Source organism: Thunnus maccoyii, chromosome 22, assembly GCF_910596095.1.
Source record: "Thunnus maccoyii chromosome 22, fThuMac1.1, whole genome shotgun sequence".
Taxonomy (NCBI): Eukaryota; Metazoa; Chordata; class Actinopteri; order Scombriformes; family Scombridae; genus Thunnus; species Thunnus maccoyii.
Window position 1 is genome coordinate 13,048,805 of NC_056554.1, and position 20,098 is coordinate 13,068,902.

The window sequence follows — 20,098 nt, forward strand, 5'->3', positions numbered from 1 at the left end:
TTATGAGAGACCAAGTCAAAAGTAAGACCAACTAAATCAAAGCTGGGATTCACCAAGTCAAAATTATGATTTAGTAAGTAGAAATTACAAGATAGCAAGTCACAATTAAAAAATACTGAGTTAAATCTACAAGATACTAAGTCAAAACTCGGATTTACTAAGTCCAAAATATGAGATAGTATGTCAATATCATGAGATACTAAGTCAAAATGAAGTCTTACTGAGTCAAAATGATGAAATAATAACTCAAAGTTAACCCCACATTAGTCTAAACTATGACTTATTCAAAGTATGAGAAGTCTAAACTAAGACTTACTAAGTCAAAATATGATTTAGTAAGTAGAAGTTACGAGATACTAAATCCCAATTAAGAAATACTAAGTCAAAGGTATAAGATACTGAGTCAAATTGAAGACTTACAAAGTCAAAATCATGAGATATTAACTCAAAGTTATGTTTCGCTTAGTCAAAATTATGATTTAGTAAGTAAAAGTTATGAGATACTAAGTCTAAACTAAGATTTACTAAGTTAGAAATATGAGATAAGTCAAAACTAAAACTTACTACGAAAATAATATGAGACACTAAGTCAAAATTAGTCAAGATTATGAGGCAGTACATCACAAATAAGAGAAAGTAACTAAATACTTTGAGTCAATATTATGAGAAAGTATGTTAAAATGTTGTATGAAATCATAGTAAGTAGTTATTTGTAAAACACAGTGTCAAAATTGTGGCAGAAGTTAAGAGATAATACATCACACTTAAGATAAGACAGGAAGATAGTAAGTAGAAATTTTGAGATGCAAAGTCTAAATTTTGTCTCCTAATTTTTACCAACCATGAGTATTTTCTTCTGGCAGAGTTGTTTCAAAAAGACAAAACAGCTCATCTAAACGTGTTGGGCAACACTTAACAAGAATCTGTACTTTGTCATCATCACAGACTGATGTAATCACACACTGAAGCCTGTGGTCAACTGCTGAGCGGGGAAGTATAATTACAGTGGCTTAATGGGCTTGTCTGTCTGCACTTATCTCATACACAGACACAATTAAAACCTATCTGTCTGTCTATCTATCTATCTATCTATCTATCTATCTATCTATCTATCTATCTATCTATCTATCTATCTATCTATCCAGGTGAATTAATGTAATGTGGGACACTGCCAAATGTGGGACACCTACGCTCAAATGCAATGTTGCTAGTTGTTATCAGATTGTGTTTATAATATATTTATGCCTCAAAATATGCTATAATATGGTGAAACCATGTTATAACGTATTTTTTATTTCAGTCAATTTTTTATTGTCCCACTTTAGAAAATGTGGGACAGCTGGTTTAACTAATGTGGGACAGTCGTATATGGTGTTAAATTGGTGAAATATGGATTTAATTACATTAAATGTGCAATACCAATAGTTATTCAGGGGTCTTAATCTTGTAATGCTTAATTTAACTTATTTTCAGGTAGGTTCAAAGTTAAATTATTACAAATATAAATACATAATACATCATATAATACATTCTATACTATCTGTATTAGCAAAAACATTGTAATTACTGAGATGACCAAATGTCTGCATGCGCTTTAGACTTCAGTGTTACTGACCAGAGATGTTTTTATTGTATGAATTAAGGTGATTTAGACCTTTCAGCCACCCAGTGAGTGTCCCAGACTTCAGCCTGAACTGTCCCACATTAGGAAATGCACATAATCTAGGACACTTTTATATTTGCCATTTTTTCTCCAAGTGTGATACTTGCATTTTCTTTTCTGATATCAATCTATTGACATATGTGGCGCCCCCTGCTGATCAGAAATCGTCACTGCTTGTCTGGTTTATGTCAAAACAATGTGTCTGTTTTGATGTTTTTTCTTCCTTCACTTTGGTCCATGTTGTGGATGATCTGTTTCCCTGAAGGAGTCTGTCTATCAGAGGATCACAGACTGTGATGAGTTCACTGACCACTGCACTGATGGGACTTTTTCTGTCTTTGTGTCAATGAAATCCACCCGTGTTGTATTTTTCTTGACAGACGTCACGGAAAGGGCGTAGTTTGGTCTGTTGTGTTGCTAAGATGCTTCATCAAAACAAATATCTCACTGATATAATCTTGTGATGAAGACCTTACTAAGAACCTATATTTAAAATTATACCCTTCAGCAAAGTCCTGATCACCGTGGGAATATTATTTATGGACAAGAAGAACAGGTTTAAAAAGGAAAAAAAATAACATGTGCTCCAGAAACAAACTGGAACTCAGCTCACTTTTTATACACTTTAAATATAAATGTATAGATAAAAAGACGCTTTCCTATGTCTTTCCTTTCCCCAGCTGTCCTCAGCCGTGTTTCCTAAAATAATTTGTCTCCTCTCCAAGAGCGCGTCGGAGCGTCTGGAGCGCAGCGTTGCGCCAGAAAACGGGGGCGTGTGTGCGCAAATACCGCACATAAAGAGCGCAGCAGAAAGATACAATCGGGACAGTCAGTTGGTTCTGGGAGAAGTAGGACGATGTGAAACTTGGCAGCTCGACAGGTTCTTATTTGTCGCTGACAGGAGATCCCCTCCGTTTATGTCCAAATGATGAGCTTTGCATAAATTAAGATACTACAGCCGGTAGGTTTTTCAATATAAAGGGTTTGCTGACAAAAACAGAGAAAAAGAAGAAAATATGTGACAAAATATATCATTAATATCGTTTTCCATCTGAACAGCGACTTTCAACAGCTCAGTATTGACTTGATTTATGATTTGGGTTGTTGAGGCACCCAGTAGTTTAAATATAAATCAACTATACACAGTATATCAACTGTATTACACCAGATTTACATGTTAGTGTCCCAACACACGTTCCCTCAATGTATTTTGCTCAGAAATCAAACCAACCAATATTCCTGCCCATGATTACCTGCCCCTGGTTTTCTGTGTGTCCGTTAAAATATCAACTGAAATATTAAAAGTTTTAGATTTTGACACAGACTCTACAAGACAAAGCCTCAAGATTATTTCAGTTCATTTGGAAATATAGTAGTGTTGCATTTTACTGAGTAAGTCAGTAAATTTTATTTTGAAATCACCTTTTGAAACAAGAGTTACAAGGTGCTGTACAAAAAAAACATTAGGGACATAAAACTAGAAAGTTAAAAACAGAAAATAACAAACTAACTAATTAAACTAACTAATTTGCTAGTTAATTAAATCACCACAAACTATTTGCTTCACAGACTGACTAACTCCAGGGCCCTTGAGGGACAGAGCCTCTGGGACAGTTGCCTGCTTTGCTTGGTTGGTAATCCAGATTTAAAGCGGCCTATTCTGATTATGAACAGGTCAAACCTGTTTAACCTGTTAATAATAAAAGACGAAATGAATAAATACGAACGAACATGTTCAAGATCCATTACTAGCTGTTCTGAAGCTTTCAACTGTATCATATGATCTTCCTCCACAGATTACTGAGGAAGTGTTCATAAATATAGAAACCTGAACATCTAATATTCCATGACAACATGGGAAACTCCATGCTGATGAAGAACATGTGATGCAATGAAAAGCCCCAGAAAATCTACTAAATGGACCTTGTGATAAAATTGTTCATGAAGATTCTCAGTAATCCAGGTCATGGTTTTCCAAGGAGGGTTGAATCGAGGCCAGCTGGACTTGGTTGTAGATATTTGAAGATGTTTTGACTCTCATCCAAGAGGCTTCTTCAGACTGGTGGGGAGTCCCAGGTATTTAACCTCTTTGGGGTCGTTATCAAGGTCATTAATACCACTCGGTTCATTAGCGCTCCTGATTAACAGTCATTAGAGTCGCTGGAGTCACCTGAGCCTGAGTATAAATGACAGTCCTTGGAGTTGTCACATGGGGCCAAATGTGAATGGTTGTTAAGTATGCTGGGAAGGGATGAAAGGACAGCATTGTAGGTGGGGGATTAGTGGTGTCACACCAGTCAGTCAGAGCTGAAGAAGCCCCTTGGATGAGAGATGAAACATCTTCAAGTATCTACAACCGAGTCAAGTTGCCCTCGATTCAACCCTCCTTGTGATAAAACTGTTTTCTTCTGCTGTTTCCAAAGTCACAAATCAACCTTTTGATCTCAGAGAGAGAGAGATCTGAACGTAAACCTGAAATGCATTTTCTCTCTTTTATTAATTATTTTTACTGCATTTCTGAGAGAGTAACCTTGGAAAAAATAACTGATTTACAGAATATACACAGAGAAGCTAAAGAATACTTTGACCTACTAACAGATTTGATGAAGTAACCAGAGGCTGTATTGGAACAAATCCTTTAAAGAAACAGGCAACGTAAAAGTAATATCGTGGTTCCCAATCATTCTGGCCTGTGACCCCCTTAAAATAAAGCAAAGTCTACCTGGGACCCCTAATCACATGTTACATTGTCTACCATTTAAGTTACCAATGATTGTCTTGATTCATTGGTTAATAATTTTGTCCATAAAATGTTAGAAAATAGTTAAAAATATCCATTAAATTTCCCCACAGTCCTAGTTACATCTTCAAATGTCTGGTTTTGTCTGACTAACAGTCCAAAACTCAAAGATATTCAGTTTATCATCATGTTTGACAAAGAAAAACAATAAATCATCACATCTGAGAAGTTAAAACCAGCTGATGTTTTACATTTTTGCTTAAAACTTAAGACTAAAACGATTATTCATCTAAATAGTTGCTGATTAATCTTCTGATCGACTAATTGATTAACTGACTGACCTGCCAACCTCATTTGAATAACTTTTAGAGGTTTGAGGAGGTAAAATACATAAATCCACAATAAATAAGGAAGAAATTAGAGGAAGCTTTAAAAATCACAATTTTGTGCGTCCAATATGTTTTTTTTTTCTGTGTCCTATCCTGTCCTATTGTATCATCTCACGACCCTTTATGTGGGTCCCGACCCCCAGGTTGGGAACCCCTGATCCAAACTGTCATTTGCTTTTATTCTGAAGCAGATCTGTAGTTTTCCGGTGTGCGTGCAGCTGTTTCTGTCTGACTTGACGCGCCTCTCCTCTGTGCCGCCTTGCATCGGCGCTGAAGCCGCATAAAAGCGTTTTCCATAATAATGCGGGCGCAGTGAGCGGAGGAGACCCAGCAGGAGGAGGTGGACCAGCGGAGGGTTTACTCATAGCCTGCCTGCCCGCCTGTCAGGCACCGCACCAGAGGAATACAATGTCGAACCGAAAGCACCGGGACAACCAGGAGATCTGCGCCCGCAAGGTCCGCGAGCTGGCCCAGTCTGGAGTAAACAAACACTGCTTCGAGTGCAACCAGCCCGGGGTGACTTACACCGACATCACGGTGGGCAGCTTCGTGTGCACGTCGTGCTCCGGAATGCTGTGAGTTCTGAGGTTTATTTACGGTCAATTACAGCATCGGTTGCGCTGTACAGTATAAAAGTGTCAGGGCCTGAGATTGCACCATGCATGCACCACTCAGGGACAGATTTACAGTGTGTTATTCCATGTTATTTCTTTTTTTTTTTTTTTGCAGAAGAGGGGGGAGTGCTGGTGCAACAGCCGAGGATGTGTGCACAAATTAATTTACGCAGTGTCTGCCTCTCTCTCTCTCTCTCTCTCTCTCTCTCTCTCTCCCTCTCTCTGTCTCTCTCTTTCTCTCATGCGTGTCTTCCAACAGCCTCATAACCGACAGACCGCTAGTTGGTCATTTTCCAGCTCTGAGTTACGTTTCATTTCGTCATGGTGCAGGTTTGACACTCACCTCTCCTCTCTCTCTCTCTCTCTCTCTCTCTCTCTCTCTCCCCAGGCTCCTCTCCAGTGTGGGCGTGTATTTATGTGTGTATGTGTATGTGTGTGTGTGTGTGTCTGTGTGTGTGTCACATTTTGTTCTGCATGTTCAGCCTAGTCCCAATTACACTCCACAGGAAGGCGGTTTCAGCACTTAATTGCGCAATCTTGCACATGTACAGCAGTGTCCCACTTTGTCACCCCCCTCCATCACACACACACACACACACACACACATACACAAACACACAGCATGGAGACAATTAAGAGGTTGCTCTGTCACAGGGTGTATGTATGTGTATGTGTGTGTGTGTATCTGTGTGTGGCACCTTTTTCACAGCAATTACATGCCCTTAAATCCACAGTCACCTGTCAGATATTTCCTCTTCCACCTGCTCCGTCCCCTTGTCCCTTCCTTAGACGCAAGGAATGACAACACATCTCCCATTTCTCGGCCGCTTTCTTTAATCGCTAAAGTCCATCTCTCATCTGTGTCCCAGGAGAGGCCTCAACCCTCCCCATAGAGTCAAGTCTATCTCCATGACAACCTTCTCCCAACAGGAAGTGGAATTCCTCCAGAACCATGGCAACGAGGTGAGTGACAGTTCGCTTTGTAAAGAAAAAAAAGAGCAAAATATGAGCATAACCCATCTTAGGTCATTATGTCTCAGTACAGACAGTGTGATGTGTTTAATTTTAGTAGTTGTAGTAGTTTTATTAGTTAGTTTTGTAAGGCTCACATGGTGCCAAGAAGCAAAAGGTCCCACCCAAACCTCGATCCATTTCCTCCTCCTCCTCCTCATCCACTCACCCCTCAGCTTATATCACACACATAAAGGGTGAAGTGTTACATTAAGACTATTGAGATGAGTGCTCTTTATTCGAATGTTGGCCGCGATGTGTGTGTGTGTGAGTGTGTCAGCGGTGTTAAGTATATAATGTGAGGAGAGGCAGAGATGTGTATCGTCCAGCTTCTCCTCATCATCATCCTCTGAAGAGTGATCATGATTCAGAGGCAGTAATATTTGCCGCACTCTGACTCTCGCGCCGGAGATGAATCACTGATGAGAAAAATCTGTTTGTGTTCGTGAGATATCTTCTGAGCTTAAATGTCAAACAAAAGCAGTGATATGGTTTGTTTTTTATGCTCACGCAATCACAAAACTGACCCCTTTTTTGTTTGTTTGTGTTTAGGTTGGGAGGAGGACTTGGCTGTGTGTGTTTGACCCAAAGACGGATGGCTGCTCCGACATGAAGGACTCGCAGAAGTTCAAAGAGTTCCTCCAGGACAAATATGAGAAGAAAAAATGGTGAGGTTTTAGTTTCATCTGCTACGGAAGCTGAATGCCGGTAAACGGGCAAAGACTTTTTTAAATTATTGATTGTTTTCTCAATGAATCTACACATCATTTGGTCTATAAAATGTCAGAAAATAGTGAAAAATACTTCACAAGTTCCCAGAGTCCAAGGCAACATCTTCAAAATCACTTGTGTTTACTGACAAATTGTCCAAAAACCCAAAATATTCAGTTTACTATAATACAAGATGAAGAAAAACAGCAAAAGTTCAATTTGAGAAGCTGGAACTGGTGATTGTGGCAATGTCGGTTTATCTATTGGTCCAGACTGAAATATCCAGACTCATTGCCATGTAATTTGCTACAGATATTTATACTCTCCAGACGATTGAAGCCCATACTGACTTTGGTGACCCCTTGACATTTCCTCCAGCGCCACATTTGTGGTTTTGATTGAAATGTCTCGACAACTATTGAATGGATTGCAATGAAATTTGACACACACATTCATTTCCCCCTCAGGATTAACTGTAATAATTTTGATAATCCCTTAATTTTTCATATGGCGCCATCATCAAGTCAAACTTTCAATTCTTCCAAAAACTAAAGACCACCCTGTTAGCTTTACTGTACTGTTTAATGCTAATTAGCAAATGTTCTGTTTCTGTCCTTAAGTGTAAAAGAGCAGCTAACCCACCCTGTATAAATAAAGATGTTCAAGCTCATGTTAGCATGCAAACACTTAAGATGGTGAACATAGTAAACATTATTTTATTTAATTGAAATCTAATCTGAGGATCAAATTTAGCTCAAAGTGCTGCTATGCTAAGTGCAGCTTCACAGATAAGCTAGCATGGCAGTAGACTCTTGTCTTGCGTTGGCATTTTTGCATGAAGGATTATTTCATTGATTATGAAATAGTTGTAGATTAATGTTCTGTTAATGGACTTAAAGATTAACTGATTAAGTATTGCAGCTCTGGAAGTGAAAGGGCATACCAGGACAAAATTAGATCTAAACAACTGATGACGTTTGTTCCAAAATTAGACATCCACTGTTGTCACTGAAATACAGAAGCCTACTCAAAAAAATTAGGTTTCATGTTTGATAAGTAAGTAAATGTTAAGCTTAAGGTTTGATTTTTATCCAGTAAGAGGCCAGTAAGTTACACAGACTCACTTTATATCCCATCTTTTTCAGGCATTTCTCCAAAAGTAAGAACCGGAGGGATGTGGAGGGTCCTTGGAGCCCCGGGGTCCAGGCCGTGCCCCCTTCTCACGGTCCTTTAGCCAACCAGGCTCCATCCCATAACCTGCCCCCCAACGCTAGGTCCACGAGGACGCTGGTGAGCGGCTAAATGTGGACTGATTATGCATGTAATGGAGCGAGAGAGTGATGGAGATGAAGGGAGGCGAGTGAAAGTGAGAGGATGAGGATTCAAAGAGAGAAACTGGGAGGGTGGGGTTAGAAATAGAGGAAGTGAAAGGAGAAGTAGTTCAAAGCGTACCAAAACAGAAAAAGAGAATAGAAGGTGAAGAAACGACCTGAATTCCCCTCCACACTGCGGCGGGGAGACAGAGACTGATGGGTCGGATAGCGAGAGGGCCAGGTAGCCTCGACATCAAAGCTGCTGCTTATGAATTATTGAGAAACTATGAAAGAGCCTGACTTCTTCTGTCTTTTTCTCTCTCTTTCTACTTCCCATCTGTTCTCTTTCTTATCTCTTCTCCACTAGTCTCAGTCCCAGCTGCCACCATGGGATCGAGCCCCCGCCATCTCGCCTGCCGACATGCGAACGGACGTGTTTACCGCTCGGCCCTCGCGCTCCCAAAGCTTCAGAGACCCCCCTATGAAAGGTCGGAGGTTGATCTCTGTCGGGTTGATATTTCTGGACTGAATCTGATCGAAGCTTCACTTGTTTATCATTTTTCTCTATCTGTCATCTCTCTCGGATGCAGATCCCGCCCTCTGCGGGATAGAAAGACAGCGCCCAGGCTCCCTGTCATCAGCGCTGGGAGGTCAGAGCCACGCCCCCTCCTTCCCCGCCCTCCCACGGCCCTCAGGTCTGTCCCCGGCCATATACCTCACTTTCTATTGCTTCCTGGTCTCTATTTAGCTATAAAATGTATCATTATGATGGAGATTTGTTTTGAGAAGAGGACAAAACGGTTGCCAGATCCAACCTTTTGGTTGAGCCTTGAGTTATTTGAGATGCGACATTACCTCCTCTAACCCAAGTTTATGAGACGGTAAAGTCGTCTGTCTTGCATTGTAGGAGAATCAGTGGGCGAGTAAGCGTTGTAAAAAAGGTCACATTCTCAGCTTGGTTAGCTTGGTTAATGAATGCAATGACTGTGCCACGTACATTTTAGAGGATACTAAAAACTCCTGTCCAAAAGTCCCCTAGTCTGGTGATATTGTATATTTCTCTTCCTGTCAACAAATCCCCTGAAAAAACCCAAAACCAACAATGAACTGATCCTACTAATAAATATGGCCTGCATTGCCAAATTCCTTTGTGCAAAAAACTTCCATTGTTGTCCAAAAATAATTAAAAACACATAAAGGAGCCACACAGCTGCACTTGGTGACATGTTCCTTCATTACAATGAATGTGGGCACTGTAGATTATTTTTAAGTCACTCCCACATACACCGTCTTGCAGCTGCAAGTACTTATTAGCGCAATATGTATCAATCCACCGCTAAAAATAGTCCCCAACAAATGCACAGTTTACTGTTGATTGAGTAACATCTGCTAAAAACTACAGTGCGCTTCTGTTTTAGGAAATGACTTTTCCTCTTTTAAAAATGAAACTATATATTTTTGAAAGATTTACGCCTTCAGTAGGAAGAAAACCCGCTTCAGGCTGAGAGCTACAGACAGGCTGGGGAAGTCTTGAGAGGCTGACTAACACATTACTTGGCTTTGGTCTTTCCATGGGGTTTGTTGACATTTTTTTGGCAGACTTATCTGTTAAACTGATTTCAACTATTCTTGGAAAGACCTTTGCCAATTTAACACTAGTGAAATAAGGCCTAATTTGTAGTAGCTGGTGCCTGACACATATTGATGATAAAACAAACTAATTGACTAATTAGCTTCCACAATGTTTGCGATATTTGTGAGCCAAGTTCCTCTTCCAGTTGTATCTTATTGTGATCTAAAGACGTAGTTGTGCCTACATGGATTCTCTTGTAAAAAAGAATGGATACTTCACCCTTTTGATCAATGTTTAATTATTCTTCTATCCAGCAATTATGTGGGCTGGAAAATTTGGCAGTGCATGTTGGTACCATGTTGCCCAGAGTGTCCAGCACATACTGTACAGTATTTTCACTGATTCTCACTGGTGACGCTGTTGGCTCTACGTGTCATTCTGGGAAGGACAAAGAGAGAGGAGTACTTAGGGGAAGGGTTCACAATTTTTCAAGTCTGTGTTAAATCAACAGTCAGGTGCCCAAATGAAAACTGAAATAGATTTTTCTTGCTGAAATCCTTCCTTCTATTCCTCCTGTTCATACTGACCATTAGAAGTTCCCTTCATAATGCAATTACAATGTAAGTGATGGGGGACAAAATTCACAAGACTAATTCTGTGCAAAAAAAAAGTTTATCTGAAGATAAAATGAAGCTTCAGCCGCTCAAATTAGTCAAATCAAGTAGATATCTTTCAGCATTACAGTCTTTTTAGTGCCAAAATCCCTCTTTTTGTTACCATACTTCCACCGCACATTAACATGGAAACACTATCTGAGGAAACACAATGAGGGAATTTGATGCTAAAAAGACTGTAAATTTGGTAGATATCCACTTGATATGACTAACTCAGACTGCTGAAGCCTCATATAAGCTTCAGATCAACTTTTAAATCAATTTTTTGCACAAAATGACCCCCCATCACTTACATTAAAACATTTGAAGGGGATCTTTTAATAGCCAGTATGAACAGTGTTCGTTTGGACACCTGACTGTTGTTTTAAGACAGATTTGAAAAACTGTGAACCCGTCCTCTAACTTGCAGTCATCACTTTACAGCACCACATTGGTTAAAAATGCATCCATGTCATCATCGTAGCACACTGGGTTGCTCTTCATGAATAGGGAAATTCAACAGGCTGCTCAGCTGGCCACAGACGACAGCAGGGACAACAGTTTCATATGACGTCAGTGACACTTTCTTCTCTCTTCTGTTTTCTCCAATCCTCCCTCTGTCTTTTCCTGTCTCTGTCTGTCTTACCTCGCTTTCCTCTCCTCCCCGACCTTGTAGCCAGTAGCTCTTTCAAAAACCACTTCACTTTAGGTAAGACACGGCACCAACCGACGCGTTTGAGTGTGTGCTGTATGGCTGAGATCGATAAGCTTTTCTATGCTGTATCATTCATAATAGATGGCCAATCTGTGGGCCTCTCTGGTGCTGCCCATGCCTCCTCACATGCACATAATTTTTTTTAGTTTGAGGAAAGACACAGCACTCTACTTTCATTTAGCCATTCAAGTCATGGCTGGCCGGTGTCACATGCTGCAAGTGGGGTCGATATTTTTCTTCATCACTCAGGTTTCCCACTTCAAAGCCCAGATCTGAAGGCTGGGAGGGTCAAGGAGACACACACACACACTCTGTTCCCTCAGAGGAAAAAGAACAAGTTTGAAGTAATGCTATTTTTAGGCCGTAGCTGCCCCCGTCAGCAGAGGGACGCTGATATTTCGCACCACGTTGGCGTTGAAGCACTTAAAAACTATGTAGGGCACAGCTGTAATCCCACAACACACATTAACGTCCCAAACAAGTATTCTAGGAAGTTCAGGTATGTTTGCAAAGATAGGCTGTATCTCGAAACTTTGCAGAAGTGTATGATCATATCCCCAAAACATGCAGCTTGTGTTTTGCATGCTTTATATCGGCATACAATCAGGTCAAGTCTAGTCTGGTCTGGACTCCTCATCTGACAGAAGAAAACTTGCTGGTGTTTGAAAACCAATCCCCATTTTCATTTGCAGTTTATACTAGCATGCTTTGTGGTCAATGTTTGTGGAAAGCTTGCTACCTGTAAAGATGTTAGCCATGCTAATTTCCTGCCTTTGTTACTGTCTCTCAGTTGTATTCATGTGGTTGGTGCTTTGAAAATTGTCCAAGAAGTTTTTGGCTTGCTGCTGCTGCACTTTTTCGATTTTTTTTTTTTTGTTAATGCTTAACCACGATTAGATGAGAGTACAGATTTTAGACTGACTTTAGGCTGCCAACTTCACAGCCGGCAAGGGAATACGGATGAAAACTAGCCTTCTGGCTAATTCTGGCATATTTACAGTCATGTTTTATTAATATGCACAGTCCCTTAGAAATAAACTGAATGAATAAAAATAAATTATGAATTATTATTGAAAAGTTAAACTAATCCTTCATTTGACAACCCTCATAGCATGGAAATGTTAGCATAGCATGAGTTAGCATGAGATATGTTCTTGGTGTGATTTAGGGTTTATTATTCTCTTTTTGTCAAACAGTGTTTGTCTGTATGGATAATATTATAATTTCTACATTGGTATCTGTAGCATATTCAGATTAATGTCCATGAATTGATCTGATTAGGAATGTACCTCAAGATGTTCTGGAGCTTTCAATCTTATCACATGACCTTCATTAGCAGGTGGAGATTGTTGGTGCTCAGAAACAAAATATAGAGATTTGAACATCTACAGTTCTATGACAACTGATGCAAACTCTGTCCACTGATTAAGATCACGTGATATGATAGAAAGTGCCAGAATAGCTACTAAATGGACCATTAAGAGAGATTGTTTTGTTACGCTTTGTTTCCAGTGTTTCAGCCTTGCTTTATAATGTAACTTTTTCATGTTTTATTTGCTTTTTTTTGCATTAATTTAAAACATTTTGAAACACAAAATTAAGTCACAGATCATTGTATTATTTTACCACTTTATGACTAATATAATCATAATACTGAGCTTATTAAACTTTTCCTGGCCTTAGGCGCTCTTAACGGAGTTGCAATCACACTATTAAAAAATAAACTTTTGTAAAATTTCTTAAAAATGAGGTGGTTTTGGCCCCACAGGTGTAAAAGCTTTAAGTTGTGAACTGCACTTGAATGCAGAACTGGAGCCTCTGAGCTTCTGTCTTTGCACTGAGGCTCAGTCTCGTTTTCTCGCTCTCAGGTCGTACAGTGTCGGCCTCGGGGACCACGGGGCCCTTCAGAGCCTTCCCTAAGTCTCTAAGCGTGGACTTTGGAGGTCTTGGCCATCCTCAGCAGCAGCCTCTGCCCCAATCTCTGTCCCAGCCGCAGCAGCCCGCCGGTGTCGGCCAGACGACGCCGCCGGTCGGCAGCTCCAACGCCCTGGACAGGTACGCTGCAGTGTCACACCTGGACAGCGTCTTCTCTGACACGTCGACGGCAGGTACGTTTGCCACTTTGCACTTCTACTTCACTAAATCTCAGAAGGAAATATTGTACTTTTTACTTCACTACACTTATTTGACAGAAGTTGTTACTTTCAAGACTTAGATTTTACATTAAAAAAACACGTAATAAAGCACATTGTTAATGATAAAACCAGTTGTTCCCAACTGTTTTGGCTTGTGACACCTTATAGAAAGTTGTTGGCAGTTCCACCAAAGAGACATTTCTCATCTAAACTTCTCTCATGGTCTCATTTACATTTCATTTAAAGATTTGAAGCCCAAAATGGTCAAACTATCCAATATTTTTTATTTAAAACAATAAAAAAATATGAATTTGAATGTTCCTACCCCAAGAATTACAACACCTTAAGCTGCTTTTCCACTACAGGAACTTAGATTTGTCCTCTGACCCTCAGGAGGGGGTCTGGCCCCTAAACAAGTGGATTCAACTACCTACGTAACTATATACAAAATAGTTACCAGCTACAGCAGTAAAATGCTAATATATGAGTAATAGGCCATTCATCTGCAGAAGAAGTACATTTAAGTACATTTTGATGGTAATACTTCCGTACTTTTACATAACTAGGATTTTAATCGCTGGACTTCTACATGTAAGGGAGTATTTTACATTGCTGTATGTTAGTGTTAAACTAAAGGACCTACTCCTTCACTGCTGGGTAACAGACACAGAAGCAGAGGGAGAGTTTGAGTGTGCGTGTGATCCAGATTGTCACGGCCAGCTCAGCTGGGTTGCATAACATCCTTACTCCAAATGCCAAGGCTGAATTATGCTCATTGTGTTGTGCTCCAGTTGTGCACAGTCTGATTCAAAGGACCTTGTCGACATGTTTCAGACTGTTTAAAATCAGCTGTATTTGTCTTAATAGCCAAGGCAGCTGTATTAATGCACAGGATTCATGGGAGAAGCCCTCAAGCTTGCTACAAGAGGCTTTGTTGTTTTCTTCCTTCATCACAGCCTCCCCTGCCTGGCAGAGTGAGGAGGTTATTGATTTTCTGCCCTGGCCCACTTTGATTCATATCAAGCCCAACACAGAGACGATATTTTATTCAGAGTGTTCGTAATGCTTTTGTTCTCTCATGACTTACATGCTTAAGATCAACCATTCGAGGTCTCTTTTCTCCTCACAATTCAGGATAATAGTAGCACTTGATCTCTTAAATTAGGCTCATTAGAGCCCAGAGGTGATGTGGTAAGTCTGTGTGAAATGCTTGTTTGCAGCTCCACCTGCTGCTCCTCCACAGTACAGCACCCTCTTTGGCAGCAGGTTGTCATCCAGCTCCACTCCTGCCAGGTAGGAAAATTCAATCTTGTCAAATTTAGCTTTTGTTAAACATGGCAGTTTTTTTTTTTATTTCTTGTGCACGGAGCCCTTTAAAGGTCATATTCTGATCGACCCTCTTCGTTTTTCTGCTTTTCCCCCAGTTCCCCCGGTGTCGATACAGTCTCCAGCTCCCAAACCTTTGCAAGTAGGTAGCGAGCACGAACTGCATTGATCCCTCTTGCTAGCCTGCACTGTGTTTACATTCAGTTCTTTCATCTTGAAATCCGTCCAACACGTCTAATTACGATGCATCCGTGTGACTCAGAGCGGTGTCGGTTTTGAATAGCCAGGAATGTACCCTGTTAACCCCGCACACTGTGAATTATCTCTCCGTCTCTTCTCCCCCAACCCCCCACCCCCCACCCCCCTCCTCTCCCTGTGTGTCTCAGATTTCCCCAACCCATTCAGCTCCAGCTCCAGCTCCGCTTCCCAGCAGCCTGTTGCCCTCTCCCCCAGTAACCCCTTCAGCAGCTCCTCAGGAGGTGAGACTCATGTTCAGGGTCCTTCAGATCAAACTTCTGCTACTTCTGTCTGCAAGTTTTTCAACATGTGGGAAAGGTTTTATATCCACAGTAGTTTTTTTATGATCTGCAGCATGTTTTCTTTAAGATTTTTAATGTAATACATTTGATATTTTTGAAAATTATGAAAATGACGACTTTATCATCAATATGTTTTGTGTCTCTGGGATTTACTGTGTAGATAACATATTCCAGATTCTGTATTTACTTCTAAAAATTACAAAAAATACCTTAAATGTCTTAAATACTGATAAATTAAATACTGATTATTCTATTCAAAAAAGTCTTAAAATGTATTTTTTTATCAAGAGTTTGCAGATTAACGAAAAAGTATAACATTTTTTAAAAGAGTTGAGAACAATTCACATTTATTAGAAGATCAACAGAAAAGTAATAGTTGCTTAATCAAGCAAATAGTAATAATAACAATATTTTCTGTCTCCAGCTTCTCAAATGGGTAAATTTGCTGCATTTGTGTTATACACGATTTTAAATTGAATATCTGTTGGTTTTGGCTCTTAATGACACGATGGGCCTGTTATAACTTTTTCACATTTTTTTGACATTTCATAAACGTTTAATCCAAAAAAAAGATTGACAGATTAATCAATAATTTAAATAATCATTTGTTGCATTACCTAACTTCTATCTGCACTCAGTTTTAACTTAGTTTACAAACATTTGTGACTAATTATGTATCACATTTTGCTAGAAAACAACACAAACAAGTGGTGAAATAATAACATATTACAGTTTTCCAAAAAAGAAATCCACAGAAAGTGAATAAAACACACTTCGGTACTAATAAAGTGACTCAATGCCCCCGCCCCTCCCCTTAACCACCACCACCAGAAGTAAAACAAGGATAAAGGATAATGAAAAAGATAATAAAGAACAGTTGGAAAAAAAAGAAAGCAATCCAACAAACAAGGGAAAACAATATCTTCACAGACGATAAAGCATTAAAAAAACAAGAAATCCAAACCCCGTCCTGACCCCGAAACACACACACACAACAATCAGTAGTAATAATTTATAATGATGCTCATGAACTCTGAGCTCTGTGAATTCTATCAGCTTATTTATTACATTTTAATTATTCAACGTTATGATTTATTGATATATTCAGTTATATACTTTTGACTGCTTTATGTCGCCTCTGGGTCTTTGTACATAATAAAGTAGCTAATAGAAAAATAATACTCATATATTTTACTTTAAAACCAGCTAATAATAAAAAAATAAACAGCTCGGTGTGATCTCACTTTGTGTGTGTGTGTGTGTGTGTGTGTGTATTTTCTTTCCAGGTGATTCTAATGCATTTGTCACCTCGCCCACCTCAGTTTTCCCTCCGTCCGCCTCGTTTCCAGCACCTGCTGCCCAGAATGCATTTCCTCATGAGTCAGCCAATAACCAGGAAGCCAATGGTAAAGATTTTTTTTTATTGTTTTATTTGTTAAAGTACAATATTTTGTGTGCTAGAGGTGTGTCTTTCTTACTATGAGAAGAGGAATTTGTGTCAGTGCTGTTGTGTTTGGTTTCATTTATTTGTATATTTGGGTTGGTGGATGTGGTATTTCAACAATATGAATACTAAGTTAATAATAAATACATCTTCTTATTTCTGCTGTAGAAACTGATCAGCCCATCTCTCTGAGATTGTGAATCTTGTAATTTATTTGCTTAAAAAGTCAAAACAGGAAGTTCTCTGGTAGCTGAATGGTTGCAGTGTGTGCTGACCATGTTGCTTTTCTCTGTTTTACATCATAATAAATTGAATATCTTTTAGGGAGGACAAAACAAGTAACCTTGAGCTCTGGAACAGTGACATCTGTTTTCTTTCTTTTTTGCTGACATTTTGTCCACTGAATGAATTATAAAAAAACAACAATGACGGGTTAATCAATAATGAGCACAGTGTCAAGATAAATGTGACAAGGTTTGTCTTTGTGAACTTATGAAGGACATTTTTTATGATTGTGAGAACGTTATGTTTATTTCAGTATTCTACCAGATATGATAAATGTCTTTTGTAATATGACATTGCAGAGTAGAATAAAGTAGCAGCAGTTGTGTATTTATATGGACACCAAAAATATTGTTGCCATGGTGAAACATTGGTTTCAACAAGAACAGAGCTTCTTACAAATAACACAACATTACAAATGAACAAATCTCCAAAGTGCTACACATAAAATCTTTTTCTTTTATACTTTAGTTTTTGTAAATAAGAATAGAAATACAACAAAACATAGAGGAACATATAGTACGTTTTCATACAAATGTTACACTGACGTCAGTTCGTACAGTAATGGCTCAGGAATCATCTCATGAGGTCACGAACACAATCCATTTTTCCCAGTAGTGCAAGTATTCATCAACCAGTAGATGCAGTGAGAAGGTCGTTCTCTCCATACTTTGACCATTAGTCATAATATCCATCCACTCAGACTTTGTTGGAGGTTAGTCTGTAACCGTTTTACAGCTTTCTTGCTGGCCGCTAATAATATCTTCAATAGATATTTTGTCTTGCACCGAAAAATGAGTCCAAATAGATTTTTAGAGAAAGAACAGTCACCAAAAATGTTCTGCATCACTTCCTGCCAGTATGACCGAATGTCTGGGCAGCTCCAAAATATATGGAAGTGATCTGCCTCCAACATAGACCCCTTCCCATCTCACCTGTCTGCACACATTTTAACTTGGGGGTTATAAAATATCTAATCAGACTCCGCCAACAGAATTCTCTCCAAAGACCTGAGCTGGTGGAAGTCGACTGTACAAAAGCACATAAAATAAAGCCTTTTCTTTCCAGGTTGGCTATTAAACCTTCTTGCTTCACATAAGGTCCAACACTAGAGTCATTTTTTTATTAGACAAGATGTTCATGATTTAGGTTTGTACTACACATCAATAAACCGAACCACATGATTAACCTTTATGAAAAAATGAAAAATAAAAAGGAATAGAGTAGGGTTTTAAGCTACAGTAAACAAGCCATATATAACAGCCTATCATCCATATATTCAACATACAAATGAAAACCCGAACACATACTGTCCTGTAGCACTGGCTGCCTGTATGACCTGTACTGTATGTGCTGCAGATCAAACAGTGAGAAGCTGCGAGGCGCCGATGCAACACAAATGATTCAGTATTTCAACAGTGACCAGCAACAGCTCAGGAATACCAATTCACACGCCCCAGTGTAGAGCCGCCGCTGCTGCGGTTCATGTTATCATCTGCGGTTTCTGGTTTCAAGTTTCAGTGCTGTCTTCACTCCAATGAACATGTGTTTTTTCTGTCTTGTCATGTGTGTTTTAGGTTTTGCCTCCTTCCCTGCGTCCGACTCTCAGCCCAAAGTCCCTCGGCCAATGTCGGTGAACCCGTTTACAGTGAGTACCCCCGTTCACTTGCCCGGCAAACAAGTGGCACCAAGTGGCACTTGAACACTGAGTGAGATGGGATGGATAAAAGGGAGGCTAATTGGTATTTTTTGCAAGCTGTCTTTTTTTTTTTCTGCTAAAATACAGGAAGCATAGTAAAGTCCTCTCATCTCGTTCTCACCCTGCCTCTCTTTCTTTCTCTCTCTCTGTCTTTCAGGGGAATGTTTACCCCAGTCGAGGGACGTCGCGGAATCCTTTCATCTGATACCCCCCCCCCCCCGCCCCCCACCACCCCGCTCTCCTTACTCCACCCTCCCATCCATCTCTGGGAACCGAGGAGGGAGAAGTGAACTTGAGGAGTCGCTGCCATTTCAATGCCTCTGGAGTATTTTCACCCTCTGAGGGAGGGTTCGGACGTCCATGCAGAACCCCTGCAACCTCCCACCCTTTCTCCTTTTTCTGTCTGTGTTTACGTGTTGTGTGTGTGTGTGTGTGTGTGTGTTTGTGTGTGTGTGTGAGGAGGGAAAAAAAAGGCACGAATGTAATTATGAAATTCAGTATGTCTGTATGGGAGCCTGCTGTGTTTGTACCACGTGACATTACGTCTAAAAAGGTGTTTGTGTGCCAGTAGATGCCACCTCAGGGCTCTGTGGGAGTCACAAGTAAACGACGCCTCTATGATTTTTTTGCAGAAATACACACGTATATCACACCACGACGTTGCTGCTGATGCTGCTACTTTGCTTTCATCTCCTGCTTTAAACTGTAAAAAAAACAACACAACAACAACAGTAAATCCGTCAGCGTTGTCTCCTGCTTTAAAACTCTCGAGTCGTCCAAAGGAAAAGCCAGTTGAATGACCCAGCATCACGAGTTTCTACAGATGGTTATAACCGCCTTAACAGCCTCTTGATGCGTGCAAGGAAAGCGTTGGAAGTTAAAGACAGGCTTTTCTCTGTAGTGTGTGTGGAACATGTTTGCATTCGTCACTGTTTTTTTGTCAGGTTTTCCTTTGAAGGATAATTGTACGTTTTTTTCCCACTCTCAGGCTGCATGCGCTTAGAGGGCTAAAAGGAGATGCTACTGAATGTAAAAGCAATTTCAAGAATAACTTAAATGTGTATAAAAACGTCATCGCTTCATGTACCGGACCAAAATGTTTCTAGCTGTTTCTTTTGTTGTTGTTTTTTTTTTTTTTTTTTTGGTTGACATGGAGGCGAAGTTTATTTCCCTTATTTTGCCAGAAAAAAAAGAAAGAGATTCATGTAACAACGTCTTTGTAATGACAAGTATTCATGTTCATAAAATCAGTTTGTTGCTTCTTAAGTCTGTTCGGCTATGGGTGTTTTTT

General features: G+C 39.8%; 2 protein-coding genes across 5 annotated transcripts in view; one reads left to right on the forward strand and one right to left on the reverse strand.

The window, feature by feature from the left end:
• acap1 (ArfGAP with coiled-coil, ankyrin repeat and PH domains 1) overlaps positions 1-6,269 on the reverse strand; it is a 27,881-nt gene extending 21,612 nt beyond the window's left edge. Inside the window, exon 1 of the mRNA XM_042400567.1 lies at positions 6,145-6,269. The gene's annotated coding sequence lies outside the window, so the exon portion shown is untranslated. The remainder of the gene's footprint in view (positions 1-6,144) is intronic.
• Positions 5,002-20,073, forward strand: agfg2 (ArfGAP with FG repeats 2). Of its 4 annotated transcripts, XM_042400569.1 has the most exons (15): positions 5,002-5,367; positions 5,795-5,827; positions 6,276-6,369; positions 6,970-7,085; positions 8,274-8,418; positions 8,809-8,929; positions 9,032-9,136; positions 11,344-11,376; positions 13,251-13,490; positions 14,738-14,810; positions 14,942-14,985; positions 15,230-15,322; positions 16,669-16,788; positions 18,686-18,756; positions 18,965-20,073. In XM_042400569.1, exons 1-15 carry the CDS (start codon positions 5,201-5,203, stop codon positions 19,010-19,012), a joined length of 1,503 nt encoding a protein of 500 aa, XP_042256503.1. In that variant the 5' UTR covers positions 5,002-5,200; the 3' UTR covers positions 19,013-20,073. The 4 variants fall into 4 exon arrangements, with proteins under 4 accessions (XP_042256503.1, XP_042256505.1, XP_042256504.1 ...); XM_042400571.1 differs by lacking the exon at positions 11,344-11,376; XM_042400570.1 differs by lacking the exon at positions 5,795-5,827 and having other exon boundaries at positions 5,003-5,367.
• Positions 20,074-20,098: the final 25 nt, after the last annotated feature.